The sequence below is a fragment of the Gavia stellata genome, chromosome Z (genome assembly GCF_030936135.1).
Source record: "Gavia stellata isolate bGavSte3 chromosome Z, bGavSte3.hap2, whole genome shotgun sequence".
NCBI lineage: Eukaryota > Metazoa > Chordata > Aves > Gaviiformes > Gaviidae > Gavia > Gavia stellata.
In genome coordinates, this window is record NC_082637.1 from 4,514,972 (window position 1) to 4,530,636 (window position 15,665).

The 15,665-nt window shown below is 42.3% G+C and overlaps 1 protein-coding gene across 3 annotated transcripts in view; it reads left to right on the forward strand.

Annotated features, from left to right (window-relative positions):
• Positions 1–1,059: 1,059 nt before the first annotated feature.
• PIAS2 (protein inhibitor of activated STAT 2) overlaps positions 1,060–15,665 on the forward strand; it is a 30,802-nt gene continuing 16,196 nt past the window's right edge. For all 3 annotated transcript variants that reach the window (XM_059833254.1, XM_059833253.1, XM_059833255.1), the window contains exons 1-5: positions 1,060–1,105; positions 9,541–10,015; positions 13,227–13,311; positions 13,950–14,000; positions 14,127–14,217. In XM_059833254.1, the coding sequence (XP_059689237.1) occupies positions 1,082–1,105; positions 9,541–10,015; positions 13,227–13,311; positions 13,950–14,000; positions 14,127–14,217 (726 nt within the window). In that variant the 5' untranslated portion in view covers positions 1,060–1,081. The remainder of the gene's footprint in view (positions 1,106–9,540; positions 10,016–13,226; positions 13,312–13,949; positions 14,001–14,126; positions 14,218–15,665) is intronic.

Here is a 15,665-nt window from a genome sequence, read left to right on the forward strand (position 1 = left end):
ATACCTTATGGTTGTAGTTACCACTCTGAATCCGTCACTCGGGCAAAATCTGCTGCCTTTTGGTGAATATGGGCAAATGTATTTTGTGTTTCAGACCTAATTTTTTTTTTTCCTATGTCTCTCTTCAACTTCTCGTTTGAGGTGGTCTTGGCTGCTTGCCTGTTTGTTGGCTCAGTCTTTGCTTTTTTTTTTTTTTTTTTTTTTGCAGTAAATCGGTTGTTTGGTTTAACGGCCCAGTTGCCAATGAAACTGAATATTGTGACTAGGTAATTATTGTGACTAGATAATGATCTCTGGCTGCTTTTGAAAATAATATTCTCAGCTGCACCTCGATGTTTATTTTTTCTGTAAATGTCTCAACATTTCCCTTGCAGCAGGAAACCCATTATCCAGTTTTGAAGCTTACTGCCAGTGACATTTTCGCTTCATTTTTTATTAATAAAATGTGTCACATCATCATTATAGCACAAATTATGAGAATGTTTTTGATGAGATGGATAAAACTAAGAAAGCTATCAAATCACAGCGCACGTCCAACCCTTCCACTTAATACACTTCAATCGTGAGACTGTATTATTTGCTGTTCATCCTTTTTTGTGAATATAACGATTCTCTTTAACCGCTGAGTGAGTCCTCCGCGGTGTTAATTCTGGAGCGGGGGAGAGCGGCAGCCCCGGGGGCTGCGGGCCCGCCGGCTGCTCCCCTCTCACGCTCGCGTCCCCGGGGCCAGGCCTTGGGCTGCTGCCGGAGCCCCGCTGGGCCTGAGGCGCAGCCTCCTCTCTACCGCCCCGCGGGCCGGCTAGGGAACCCGCGGGTCGCGGTGGGGCCGGTACCGGCGGGTCCGTCTGTACAAAAATCAGGCTGGTTTTACCTCACGATTTCCCTCAGGGCCGCCCCACCGGGCGGAGAGGTGGCCCGCGGGCAGGCGGCCCGGGGAGGCGGCGCGGAGCTTCCCCCCCCGCTCCCCGCCGCCGGAGCCGCCCTCCCCCGTCACGTGGCGGGGGCGCGCACAGGGTGCACGATGGTGGCGGCGGCGGCGGGGCCCGGCGGCGGCGGCGGCGGCAGCAGCAGCGGGTAGAAAATGGCGGATTTCGAGGAGCTGCGGGTGAGGAGGGAGAGAGGCGGCGGCGGGGGAGACGCGGGCCAAGATGTTGCGGCCGTTCCCGCGGCGGGGGGCCTCTCGCCCACCCCCCTCCCCGGCCTTTCCTCACGGGGAGCCCCCGCCGCACCCCTGGGTGCTTGCCGGGGCGGGGGGGGGGGGGGGGGGGCGGTGAGCCGTCAGCGCCTCTCCCTGAGGCAGCAGCCCGTAACGGCCGGCCGGAAACCACCGGGGCCCCGCGGCCGCCTGCGCCTTCCCCGGGGAGGAAGCGGGGCCGCCCTGAAACGCGGTCGCGGGGCGGCGGGAGCCGGCGGCGCTGCGGGCTCTGCCCGAGGAGAAACCTCCCTGTCAGTTCCCCGGGAGGGTGGGGGGGGGGGGTGCTCGGGGAGGCCGCTTTCCATCTCCGCCGTAAGGGTTGTGCTGGGGTTCTGCCCCCCCCAACCCCGACATTTTAAAAGCCGTTTCGGCTGCTGCGTGCGGCGAGAAGCCGGGCCCCGGCCCGGTGCCGGAGGCTTGCATGGCGCCTGGCGGGGCCCCGCACCCTCGGGAGGCCCAGCGCCGTGATGCCCTTGCTGCGAACTGAAGGGAGAATGCTGAATAATTACCGATTTTTTGGGAAATATTAGTAATTACTGCATCTTTTGAAAATTAATTAACCGCTTTCTAACTGGGAAAACTGCCTGCGAAGCATGAAATCCAGTATTTCTTTTCAGACCTGTTTTATCTTCAATTGAATGCCTTTTATATTGCACTTGTGGACTTTCTGTGACAGATTTTTCGGTGGGGGGGTGACCTTCCATATTTTAAGGTGTGTAGGCAAAGAGCTGACTACATTGTTTCTGTTTTTCCTTATGTTTCTTGAACAATCTGTGAGTATCTTTGTTCAGAAGGAGAATGTTGTCCTTCTGCAGCATCTACACCTGCAGAAGTGCCACCGAGGGAATACTACGTGCACACTGAACCCCCCCGACCTAGACTTTTCGACAGAAGGAATAAAAGTCAGTTAAATAGGAACAGCTGTGAGTTAGGCTTTAGTGTAGAGAAAGGTCTGATGGCTGAACTGACTGTATTCTGACCAACAGTTGGAAATATGCTGCAATCGCCAGAGAATTTCCTACACTAAGGCTTCTTCCAGTGCTAACACCACTTGGGTTGAAGTGGCTGTAGTGTAGCAGAGGAGCTCGATTATTAAAAAAAAAATCTCATGGAAAGAACTGAGTTTCTTTGAGGACAACGGTGCTCTATCTCAATCTTAGGTTTAAGAAGGGTTGGCTTAGGAAAAAATAAGCTAAACTTTTTTTTTAACTTGTTTGTGTTTACATGTTTTCTTGTTTAGTGTCCTGACTCATTTTCAGCCCTCTGTCCAATGTCTCTCAAAGGGTGTAGCTATGTAGGTGGCTAAACCCCCACTGTAAACTTTGTAGCAGAGACCTCTTCTTTCTGTAGCTCCTCTTCTGCAGGCTTGAGCTGGAGCTGTGGTCTGCTTTTTCCAGAGGGCTATAATCACTTATCTAGATATATGTAAGTATTGATAGACTCTGGGAATTGGGTACCTAAATATCTTTCAAATTATATATGCACCTGAGTTGCTTGCCAAAAGTAACACAGGAGGTATGGAGGGAAAAAGGAACTGGGTTTCAGGCCAACTACAGGATTGCCCTTTTGTCACTCAAAAGAATAGGTGTTGGTAGTTAAAACAATGTTAGTCTGAAGAAATGTCTTTTGATGTTCCCATTCATCTTATTTGTAAACGGGAGTGCCTGTGAAATGAATCTGCTAGCCTGGAGCTTCTCTAAATGTCTGTCCAACATCCAGCTGATAATAATTTATGGTCCATTTTGGGAAAGCTCTAGATGTTTTTTGGAAGAGAATATAGTAGACTGCCTCATGTCTTCAAGGTCTTTACTGCCTTTTTTAAGAGGATACCTTTGGATGTGTCTGCTTGAATACCAGGCACTTGGTTTGCAGGTTTCAAGTTTGGTTTTTTTTTTCAGACAACCAATTCTTCCCGCTTTTGGCGAAAGAGGAAAGACACCCTACCCCTTGCAATAAATTTTGTGAATTGACCTTTAGGAGTGATCTTAAACTGCTGCTTTATAGATGAACGTACAGGACGTTTTTATGGCAGTATTGTTTGCTTCTCTCTTGTTGCTTGCAATTTCCTGTAGTATGTGATCTCTACCTGCCTTATAAAAGGCCACTAGGGCAATTGGGATAGTTAAATTTATTTTAGTAAATCGTTAAGGACTGGCTAAAGGCAGGAGGTCAGAGTTCTCTCTTAAATCCTGTTTTTGCAGGAAACATGCAGGGGCAGTGTTTTTCTACTCTCAGGGCAAAGGACCATTTTAATATTTGTTAGTACCATCCCTGCCATCCTCTGAAGCTTCAGAGTAAAAGTTCTGGGGAGCTATGACCAAAGGGTTTAACTGAGAGGCTGTAGTGAAAGAAAACAAAGAGACTCCAAGGAACCTGTTGTTACTTCATGCCTTTTGGAAATCTTCAGTTTTGTTAAAGGTTTCGGAAGTAGCTGTAACCACGGTCATTACTTTTCAAGATATTGGTGAAAATGTCCAGTATAAGGCTTACCCTTCCAGACCTTCAGATTAACCCTTAATTAATTAGTAGTGTTTAGTGAATTCTGTAGTTCATGAGTTTCTGGAATATTAGGGAGTTGCTGAGAAGATGTGGTGAGCACAACTGTATCTTTCTTGTATTTTGAGATACAATTTCCAGACCTGCTGTTCACAGATGTTTTTAAACATGGCTCATACTTTTATTCATAATCCTCACTCACGAGCAGCCCGATGAATGTCAAAGGGATTACACAGGCACAGACAGACGTGGAGCAGAAGTCAGCAGTCTGGTGTGGAGGCCAGAGATGGCATGTGAACACATTTTCAAACAGAATTGGCCCAGGAGTGGGGAACTACAGCTCCTTCTGAGAGCCATCTGCGAGAAAACAATTCCAGCTCCCAAAAAATTCCAAACTCACCGAGATTTGGCTTGATGTTATACTTTGCATCCCAGCAAAATACTGCAGATAGGAGGATTGGTTATATATTATTACTTCGAGAGAGAACATCTTTTGGGTCCCCTAAGTTTCTGCTGGCATCCTGACTCTAATTTGGAAACAAATAATACAGAGCGCACGCTATCCTTGAAACATTAGAGATCCTTAGTTTAGAAGATAACAGCTTCAGTCTCATAGTTTGTATTTCATCGGGTTTTGAAGTGGTATGTTAGTTTCATCTTTATGGGGGAAAAAAAAGCTCTTTATAGACAAATTAATATGCCTGTGCCAAAACTAATTTGTGCGACACTAGTGATCAGTTTCATGGCCATTGTGGAAAACCCCCTCATTTTAGTGAGAAGAGATGGAAGTGTGCTCATACATCCTATGTGGAAGGGGAGATTACATGAAATTTACTGGAAAATCAGAGTTTATAAATGCTGAAAGTAAGTCCCACTTCTAATTTTTGCTCTTGCACACCCAGTACTGAAGTCATACGATTCAAATGTGAAGAACAATATGGTATTAAAATACAGAAATCGAAGTCTCATTCTTGTATGTATAGGATCTCTCGTTCATACCAGACTTGGTGTCTTTCCACTCCTCTTGCTTTGTTTTTCCAGTCTGATTGGACAGTGTTTGCCTGTTTACCAGGTGAAGCTGTGCTCAGCACTAATTCGTTAGCCAAGAAGAAAACAGAGAGCTATTTTCACGTGTCCTCTTCAAGCTCATTGCCAAATGCTCCGTTGCACTCTGCTTTATTTCAGCTGTGTTAATAACATTGTATATGCTGACCAGTTTGGGGGTTTGTAGAAATCAAATTCCGCATGTTGATCTGGGGTAAACTTAAAACGATGGACAGAATAGATACTGAGAAGTTTCTGTTGGTGATGTAGTGGTCTTTAGGTTGCAGTTAACATTGACTGTATTAAATAAGATAACCTCTCATAAAATACTGTTAATAACCTATGACGATACACTGTTTGTTATCTTGTATCTGTATGTAATTCCCCTGTTCTTCCTAGATGCGTTAGTCACTTACTCGGACCAGTGAGTCTTATTGTGATACCTAAAAAGATTGTTGTATCTAGAATAACTAACAATTAATGATTGTGCTGAAATATAGTGATGGAGGAGAGGAAGGAGATGATGTAGTTTATGGTACTTAAAAAAGGAGGCTGCAATGAAATGGGTCAAGCTTTCTCTTGAGTCTCTTATGTGAAGTGAACGCAAGTAGTTGATTTAAGATTTTCACTGTTATATTAAGTGCATGCAACTTTGAAGACTAATGGCTAATTTAGGAGCCAGGCTAGAGTTAGTCCAAAGAAAAATACTCATAATACTGAGGACCTGGTGGTCATGCTGTTTCCACCAACTGTTATATTCTTCAGAGCTGCTCTTACTGTGCTGTACTACTTACACAGACTTAACTAGTGACATCTTCGTTCTTTCCCAGGACTTGCAGTCTTTTATCTGTAGCTACACCAGTTTCCAGAATATGTTTATATTTGTATTTAGGGTCAACATAGAGGTCTTCAACCATCCCAAGACAGGAGTTGCTCTTTCTTACCGGTATTTTGCATTTCTAGCCCGCTGTAAATCGGTGTGTATACAAATTTGTTGCAAAAGATGTCACAAATGTGCTTCTCTGCTATAAGTGCCCAGAAAAGGGCTTAAAGTCAGGAGTGAGGATTTGTGGGGCTGGTCCTTGGTGCATCCCTTCCCTATATAGCCTTCAGACACTTCAGAAAATATCTGGAAGCCAGTGGGGCTGAAACAGAGCTCTTAGGTAGTGACTGAATAGAACTTTTGAGTTGACTTGGATTGCTTCTGCAGGTTCAAGTGTAGGGTTCACTCCTCGAGCAGTTGCGGTTGCCCTAGAAGGTACAGTCGTCGTCGCTTACTGTAGACATATGTCAAGAATTTAACAGGCATTCGTGGTTACCTTTCATTCATATATGTAAGTACAGTGACTTAAAATTGCAGGTAGCTTTGGCAGGGGGAGCATGGACAATTACTTACCTCTTGTTTGAGAGATATGTTTGATTCCTTACTTTGCTCTGAAACATGCCTGCACTTAATTTCAGCAGCATGTCAGCGTTTTCTGGACTCCTTAACATCATCATCCCTGTGAAATGAATGCCATTCCAGATACACCTACGGCTTAATGCTTTAGAACAATATTTCTGCTTATGAATCACGGTTGCTATAGTTTAACAATAAGAAACAAAAAAACCCCGTGAAACTTCTTATGACCTTCAAGTATGAACTTCAGGAGGAAAAAATGTTTCTGGAATATAAAAGTACTTGAATTATCCAGTCTGATTTCCATCCTTAAAGTTCTGTCAAACTACTCTTTGTGTTCATGGAGAAACATTAAAAATAAAATGGCTTTGGTCTTCTGTGTTAAGAAAGCTTTTTATTGGGCTCTGCAGCTGTAAAGAACTTCTCTTACGAGAAAATTGATGGCACTTACATGACACAACTTGAATGTGTAATCTTAATTCAGTGATGTGAAAAGCATGTTAATAGCTAGGCTGCAGTCTTCTGCAATATTGCTGCAACCCCAAAAGAAAATAACTTGGTAGGGTTTGTTGGAAGTAATATCTGCCTTGCACCATGATTATAAATGCTCTTAAGCATATGTTATGCCTCCATAAAACCTTGTCGATTAGAACGAGTGTCCACTTTGATATATCTGTAAATGGAGCAATAAGCTAAAACATGTAGATCAGACTAGCTGTGTTTTCACGTACGTGGTTGTTGTTGCCTTAAAGGGAATGTAGAATCAGCTTTAGGGGGAACACGTTGCAAAAGCCGTTGTTTAATTACTTCCGGTAAAACTCACTTTTGCAAGACTTCTTTCAAAAGCATATGTAAAACTTTTGCATTGATGGACAAAACTATGTATTTTTTGTTTATACTCCCAAGCATTTTTAATGGATGTGTCAATTTAAAATCTTGCTGACTATGGTATTGAAGCCAGGCTGTGTCTTCTAATAAAATGAAATCCATCTTGTAACAAAATGCTAGTTTGTGGAATTTCCACATAAAATGTTAGCTGTTTCAAGGCGTGATTGACTGCACATTTCACCTTGATTAACTTGCAGGAATGCACAGAAGGCAGCAGGCAGGGTAATAGGCAGTGTTTTGCAATACATGCTGTTTCCCTAATCTCAATATAAAGGATTATTTTATTCATTTGCATTCTGATTATGGAATCCAGAATCATGCTTACTGCCTGCATCTGAAATAAAGGAGCTGATGTTGCTATCAAGCTTATGCAGCTATCTATGGAAGCACGCAACGTGAAGTTCTCAGTAAATTCTTGAATATCAGTATTATCTTTTAACACAATTTCTCCTTTATGTGGCGTGACTATAAAGCTGTTATAGTCCTTCAAGCTATTTGTTATGAATATTGAAACACTTTATTTTCTTCACTGTGTTTCACTGTGAGACTAAGGAAAAGTAGCAGGGGAATGCCAGGTGGAAACTTAACCTCCAACAGCTTGCAAACTGCATGGAGTTCTGTCTCCATATCCTCTTTTCTTGTATCATTTTGCTGTTGAGAGAAGTTGCTGGAATGAAATTAAGGTGACATCTGATGTTGGCCTCTTCTTCAGAAGTTAGGGTGAGCCACTCGATGCCTCATGTGCCACTGCTTTCACTGGCAGTTGCATCCGTGGTGTGTTTATAGACGGGGTGTTGGGGGAATACCAGTTTGGAGACTGCTGGGTTAGCTCCCTGATAGCTACTTGATAGCATCACCATATCCAAACTGGCTGTCTGGAAATGCTGAAATTCAGTATCTGAAATTGGATAACCTCGTCCCCTCAACAACAAGGAAAGGGTGTGCCTGATGAGAGTACTACCACAGTATTTTAGATGGTTGTTTTGATATGCACGAATGATGTGGCCCTTGAAAAGGTAGGTTCTGGCTGCTTGCTCCTGCTGCCTTATAATGGCACAAGTTGAGTTTTCATCTGGCTCAATTCCCTGATCTGTCCTATTGTAAAAACAATTTTCTCAGCGTTAAGGAGAGAATGGGGAGCAAGCAGTTGGGGATGCAGGGGGAGTTGAGACCTCTTTTTGGTGGCTGACTGCGTGGTTGTAGCATAGTTGTGTTTTAAAACTTCAGCTGACATCATATCTGTGTTGGAATACATGGGTGTAAACTCTGTAACTGTGTACTGGAGTTTAAGGAAGGTAAACAGAAAACATTGCGTTTTGAGTTGTATCCCTTCTGAAATCAATGCCCAAAGCTTTAAATATTGTATATTGGACTACTGTTTAAAAGTCGACAATGCGCTTTTGAACTGGTTCTAAAAATATCTTTTTGTGATCCCAGATGTCTATTACTTCATACCTTCACTTAGGGCCTTCATCTGCCAGTCCTCAAGTCTGGAGTTGGTACGGTACAGCAGTACAGATTAAAGTCAGATGTTCTTTCATCTTTAAAACTTAACTTCCTTGTTAGGGTGGAAGAGTCCCACAGACATAGGAAGGAAATTGCATAGAAGAATTCTGGATAACTTTATACTTCCGAAAAGAGAGCCTGCTCACAAAAATGTGAGATGGTGCACCTATGCCAAGTTACTAGTTTGTAGTAATGATGGGAGAAGATCGCTTCCTCTTGCATAGTGGGCTTTTTTTTTTATGAGAATCTTTCTGTTTATGAAATTCATAGTTCAATCCTCAGTCTTCCAAAACCAACTCTGATAATCAAGTAAATAATACTATTTCCTTTGAAGAGATCTTTCAAAGTCCCACGATACCAGAACATGATGCGAAAAGGACAGGAAGTTTTCTGTCATGTTCTGGAAGAATCAATTATGTTGGTTAAACAGTTTGTTAGTGTGAAATAACGCAGCTTTTTAAGAAGTGCCCACCTTGTTGTGCCATCCTTTCATGAGTGAAACCTGATGTGCCTGTCTCTGTTCACGCATGCATTTAACATGCTGCACGAAATAAAGGATGTTTCAGAATAAACTATGCGGAACTTAAACAGTTGCTTATTTTATGGCTTAAAATGTGTTGGAAGACAGGTGAGAGTACTGATTCATTTGATCTTTTTGTTTGTTTCATGAAGTGAGACAGATTTTGTGTTAGAGCTTATGCTTCTGTCTGTGAATTTAAGGTAGCGCTGCATGGGTTGCATTAAGATTTTGTTGTTGGTGCTGTTTTTGAGTGTGAAAACAATTAAAGTCTTTGAGTTTGGTTGTGTTAGTGATTTCAGCCTTCATCCTGGATGTTTTGTTTCTTTGCTTTAAACTAGCTATACTCTCACGTTGGGTAAGGGTGTGGGTAGTATCCAAGATGACAGATGTAAAACTAGAATGATGGAAGTTCAGATGCTTCACCATGCTCCTCAAAAAGGCCTGCTTGGGGTACTGTTGGTTCACCTGTGCTTATCTCTCTTTTCTTTCTAGAATATGGTATCAAGTTTTCGTGTTTCTGAGCTACAAGTGTTGTTGGGGTTTGCTGGACGTAATAAAAGTGGGCGGAAACATGACCTCCTGATGAGGGCACTGCACTTACTGAAGAGCGGCTGCAGCCCAGCAGTTCAGATAAAAATCCGAGAACTCTATAGGCGTCGGTACCCAAGGACGATTGAAGGACTTTCAGACTTATCGTCTATAAAACCTGCGGTTTTCAATTTGGACAGTAGTTCCTCTCCTGTCGAGCCTGACCTGGCTGTTGCTGGCATTCACCCACTCCCTTCTACTTCGGTCACGCCTCAGTCTCCTTCCTCGCCTGTCAGTTCTGTGCTCCTCCAAGACACTAAGCCCCACTTTGAGATGCAGCAGCCGTCCCCTCCGATTCCACCCGTTCATCCCGATGTTCAACTGAAAAGCCTACCTTTTTATGATGTACTTGATGTGCTCATAAAACCTACAAGTTTAGGTAAGTGTTTAATAGCTGTGCAGGTTGCTTAATTCATGAACTAGGTGTTGCTTATGACAGTACTAAGTCCAGACTTAAATGGCTTTTTGCAGCTGGGGAAAAGTGGAAACTCCCTTCCCTTCTCATCTCTACCCTTGCCTTCTCTTCCCCACTTGTCCCCAAAAGTGCTAAGCCACGCTTCAGAAAATAGTGTTCTCTTTTTGTAAATACTATATGATTAAATTGAGTATTAAATAATATAATAGAATAGTTCAGTTGGAAGGTACCTACAATAATCATCTAACTGCCTGACCACTTCAGGGTTGACCGAAAGTTAAAGAGTAATAGTTAAGGGCATTGTCCAAATGCCTCTTAAACCCTGACAGGCTTGGGGTATCGACCACCTCTCTAGGAAGCCTGTTCCAGTGTTTGACCACCCTCTCGGTAAATAAATGCTTCCTGATATCTAGTATGAACTGCCACTTCTGGCTGAAAGGGTTGGACCTGAAGTCTCTACCTGGTACAAGTGAGGAACACATCTGTCAAGGCCAAAGGAAAAGGATTTCAGGGTCAGTAATTAATAAGTTGCAACAACATAAAGAGAACAAATTGACTGGTTTGTTAGTTTATGCTTCTCTCACTGCAACAGTTCTGCAGGTTCTGACATAGGGCACTGAAATGGAGCTTTGCTGTACAGATCACCTGTGTTGTACTCGGATTAGTGAAGGTTTCTCAGCCTACAGGTTGTTGCCATACTGCATGTTAAAATGTAGAGTGGACCTTTGTCTTCCAAATAACCTGAAATCTCAGTTTAGCTTCTTCAAACACCTCGCTCTTAAACATATTTAATTATTTGGAAATATGTTGTGTTCTGTCTTGAAATTCAACCTGTCTTACCTTACATGGTAGAAAATGTTCCCTAACTGTTTAGTAATATTGTTTAGAAACACTTGAGCATTTTGCAAGCCATTTGCATCCTTTTAAACATTTTAGTTTCTTAACTGGTAATAGAGCCTTTTAGGCTGTGACTTGTACCTCAGTGAGGCATACACTGATCATCGCTCATCCTCCAGTACCTAAACCAGCAAACATTACTAACAAGCATTATTTACAATGTCTGTTGTCACTTGTTTGTGTGTTGTGACACCCTGTTAGAGAAGAGTTTAATATCGAGCCCGCGCGTTGGTACGATAGCTGCTGCGGTGCTGGACAGCTTGGTGGCTCATGCTGCCGTTACCTTTACAGAGATAATCTGTCAGTGCCACCGTGTCCTGGCTAACTCCCGCTTACGTTCCTGTGCGCAATAACTGAGTATCTTAACTAGCTTCCTAAATTATTCTGTGTTATGGGACAACTGTTGGCTCATAGTTAAATCAGACTGGTTGCCAGCCACGTAGTCACTCTGTCCCATATAATGCAGTGTGTGCTCTGCATTATATTTCTGCGGTGCAGTTACCTTTTGTTTCCTGGTCAATGACATCTAGAGGTGGCAGTGATATGCTAGAAACTTCCCTAACAGCTGTTTTCCTCAGCTTTGGAAATGATCCTTTTTTTCCTGAAAGGAGAATCTTCCTTAGGGGTGTCACCATGTTACAGTTAGAGCTGCATGAAAATTCCTCTTTCCCTGGAGGACTGTAGGCTCTTTGTTGCATGCTGCCCAGTTTTCAGAGGAGTGAGGATTATTCAGTCCTGTAACATTGGGGTCCTCTTAGGACATGGGCGAGGCGGACAAGATTAATTTAACTGAGTACTTGCTTGCCTTCAAACTCTTTCCAGAGCATGGTACCTGAAGGTGGCAGCAGCCAGAGCTACAACTCAGATCTGTGTGAGGAGGAGCGGGGAAAAGAAATGTGGGAATGGCTTGATATGCAAATAATGGGCCCTTCTGATGTTAGAAGAATATGAACATTGGCTGAAAATCACTCTTAACGTGGATTCATGAGCAAATTTGGAAGTCAGGCTTCCTTTAATATTTTTAGATTTATATGGATCGCTTATAGTCCCAGTTAGTAGACCTGGGTGATTGGGACATGGAACGAACAAGTTTTGTGTGTTTTGAGAATTAAGGATTCAGAAACCGAATAGGCAGGTAGGTCAGAGAGCTAGGAGTATAGTCTGCTTCACTGCTACTCTTTAAAAGGGATGAGGATAGGTATTCTTTTGCACTAATATGAGAACACAAGTGTAGGTGTGGGGTTTAGTTTTAACCCACACTTATTCAATAACAAAATATTTCCATGATCTTTTTTACACATGCTCAAGTATTATTTTAAAATATAACATGCTGTCTATCGTGTGTATGCACATACATGCACAGTGTAGCTGTTTTGAATTGTTTGAGGAACTCTGTGTGTGTGTTTGCACCTAGGTTCTTTTTTGTGTTTGTGTCCTTTTTGTGTGTGCTTTCTGGGCATAGAGATCACCTCTGAATGTCACAGTGCACAAGACAGTCTAGCTCTTCCAAATTTGCCTGGTTTAGTTGTGCTACTTTTGCATTTGTCCTCCTTGCTGGTTACTTTAAACTGTCGGACAAGTCCAATCTATCTTTATTTCAGGTCAAGATTTCTAACTTCTCAAGTTGAAAGAAAGTAGAAAAGTTACATGTACATACTATGAACCCTTAATACTAAAATATTACTGTTTTCCATCACTGAGAGACAAGTAGGATTCTGATATGAAAGTTGTATTTGTTTATTTTCTTGCCAAATGCTACTGAGGGACAATCCCCAGACATGAAGTCTAGCTGGCTTCTCTGGCGTTAGGGGGTGTGCTCCTTCCCTTCCTCCCCAAAGGCTTAGTTACCTTTAGCTTTTTCTGAATTGAGTAATTTTCCAGCTGTCCATTAATAACTCCTGGTGCACATTCTCTTCTTGTAGTACACTAAAATAGTTGTAAACATCTTCTCTGTGGTACTTTTTGTCAGGTATCCAGTGTTATATTTTGTTGTGTGTTTGTTTGAACCTCTCTCCCTTGGGAGAAAGGATTATAATGTGGCTTGCCAAGCTTCTTTAGTACTGAAGTGTAATGTGATATTAAGCCATCTGAATATAGTTGAATGAATGATTTGTTCCATTGCTTTCCTGTTGACAGTTATATGCAGTTCAACAACAATTTGATTATATTAAGTGACTTGTGCCTTGTTCCAGGAAAGACTCAATTGCAGATCCTGTTTTAATCAATGACTTTAATCACCATGGTTAAACCTCTTTTCTGTCTCTCTCTTTTTTTCTAGTACAGAGCAGTATTCAGAGGTTCCAAGAGAAGTTTTTTATCTTTGCTTTAACACCTCAGCAGGTCAGAGAAATCTGTATTTCCAGGTAAGAAGTAAGAGTGTGGTGTAGCATAGGTAAACTTTTGCAAAATTCCAGGAGAAAACGTGGTTTTTTTTGGTTTGTTTTATACATCATATAAGCTTGCAGATGCAGAGTGATAATCCTCACCGAAGTGACGCTGAGTTTATCTGTTCTGTTTTCTTCAGGAACTACTGTGCGCTGAATTTATGTGCAGTTGGGGTAAATCCTACGCCACTAAAGAGTTAACAATTACTCGGTTCCAAATAATTGTGACTGTTTAGAGAGGTGGTAAGCTTTTCTTCCCTGCATGTTTCCTGGCTGCAGGAATGGAAGGCTGCTTTTATCTTTGTCCCAGGGTTCATGTTGTTGCAAGACCTATGGTGTAAACCAAGAGAACTCACGGGGTTTTTTCCTCTCTGTCAACATCATACTTTATTGTTACTATAAACTCTTGACAGAGGATGCTGATCCTGAAGTCCTGCTTAACTTGCAGTAGCTAAACAGAGGTGTTGCTCATGAGACTTGTTCATAGCTCAGTAAAAGAAAAATAGGAGCAAAGTTTAGTGATGTTGAGCAGGTGTGCCAGTTCTTTCTGCATATGACTGGAATATGAGATCTTCTGTCTAAATGGGTACTTCTCTTTTTCTTTCTCTTTGTCACAGGGACTTCTTGCCAGGGGGCAGGAGAGATTACACAGTCCAAGTTCAGCTAAGGTACCTTTTTCCTAGTGTTCCCTTGTAACTTCTTAATTGGCAAATGAAACATAAGTTTAGATGTTTGTGGGGACATATGAATGTGGTGACACTTGAAAATGACGCTTTCTCTTTTTGGGGATATAGGTTATGCCTAGCAGAGACAAGCTGCCCTCAAGAAGATAATTACCCTAATAGTTTGTGTATTAAAGTGAATGGGAAGCTGTTTCCATTGCCGGTAAGCTTGTTTGTACGTATTTGTGGCTTCCTTGTGACTTGCGGTGTGTGTGCTTTTTCTGTAATGTTAGCTTGCTAAAACAATCAAGCTGTTATCACTCAAATTTCTCTAGTTTCTAATGTTAGGCATGTGGTTTCTACATTTGCTGTGTGAGAGCGCCATTACTACTATTAATCGTGTTACGGCCACTGCATGGATTAATTGTGTTTTTAGCCACCTATAGCAAACCTCATCTGTTGCAGTTAACACAACAAAATATCTCAAAACTAAACCAGTGGCTGCATGGGGAATCCTCTTCATAGGTCTTTGAACTGAGTTTATTTGACTTGATTGGTAGCAGCTCTTGCTGTAGGGGCTATTTATATTTGTGATTGGCTTGAGTTCCTTCTTGTTATGAGGGAATGGTATCGCTTTCTTGCGTACAAGTTTGTACACTGCTTTGCATCTGTCTGGTTAGAGCAGAATTCATTGCGGGGATGAAGAACAGACACATTTTAGAGTTCCTAGCATTTGCTGATACTGGAACAGAACAGTGTTGGCAGTCACATGCTTTACTGGTGTCTGATGCTGCAAAAGTTAGTATGGAGGCAGGGTCACCTCAAGTTTGAATATATACAAAAAGGGAAAAGCATTCACGTTATTCTTGAAAAAAATCTCTGGAACGGGTATCTCTGTATGGTAGAACAGAGATAAACTCTTACACAACCCATTCTGAAGTAGTTCTGGAAGCTACAGAAGATGAAAAAAGTAGTAGTACAGAGGTTTTTTTTTTCCCAGCAGTGGGTTTGTAAAAATGCTGTGTGGAGAGAGGAGGTGTGAAACCTCTTTTTCAGAATGTTTGTCACCTTCTTGGCGTGTAAGATGTCTTGTCCTATACCCTCCCTCCTGCCATATGCAACCATGACTTCTTTTTTGCCTATACTCAGCTTAAATGAGACTCTCTAGCTTCTCTTCCCCCTGCTTTTTTTAACCATTGCATCACTATTCTTCTATCTGTCTTCAGTGTGTAGGAGAATTTCTTTCATATGTTTTCTGGTCGGTGTTTTCTGCAAATGCCAGTTACGTTCTCTGTGATAAATTTGAGGATTTTCTCCTTTCTTCTGCAGATTGTCTTCCTTTTCTTTAAGCAACCCACCAAAAAGAATTGGATCTGATGTTATCCTGTGGACATCAATGTCTGCTGATTCTCAGTCTTGCTAATACAGTTTACGCCCTGCTATGCTGTGTTATGCTATCCATTTTGTGTGGATACATTTTGCATAACGTATGTCACAGGCGTAGCAAAAATTGTTTGTAATCTTGGATTATTGCTTTGCGTTAGATCTAAATCCCATAGGTTCTTCCTGCCCATCATAAGATGACTGTTTAATCTGTCCAGCAGAAACTTTAGGTGAGAAAGTGAATAAATGACAATTGCCTTGGCAACTTCCTTTCCTCTCCTCCTTCAG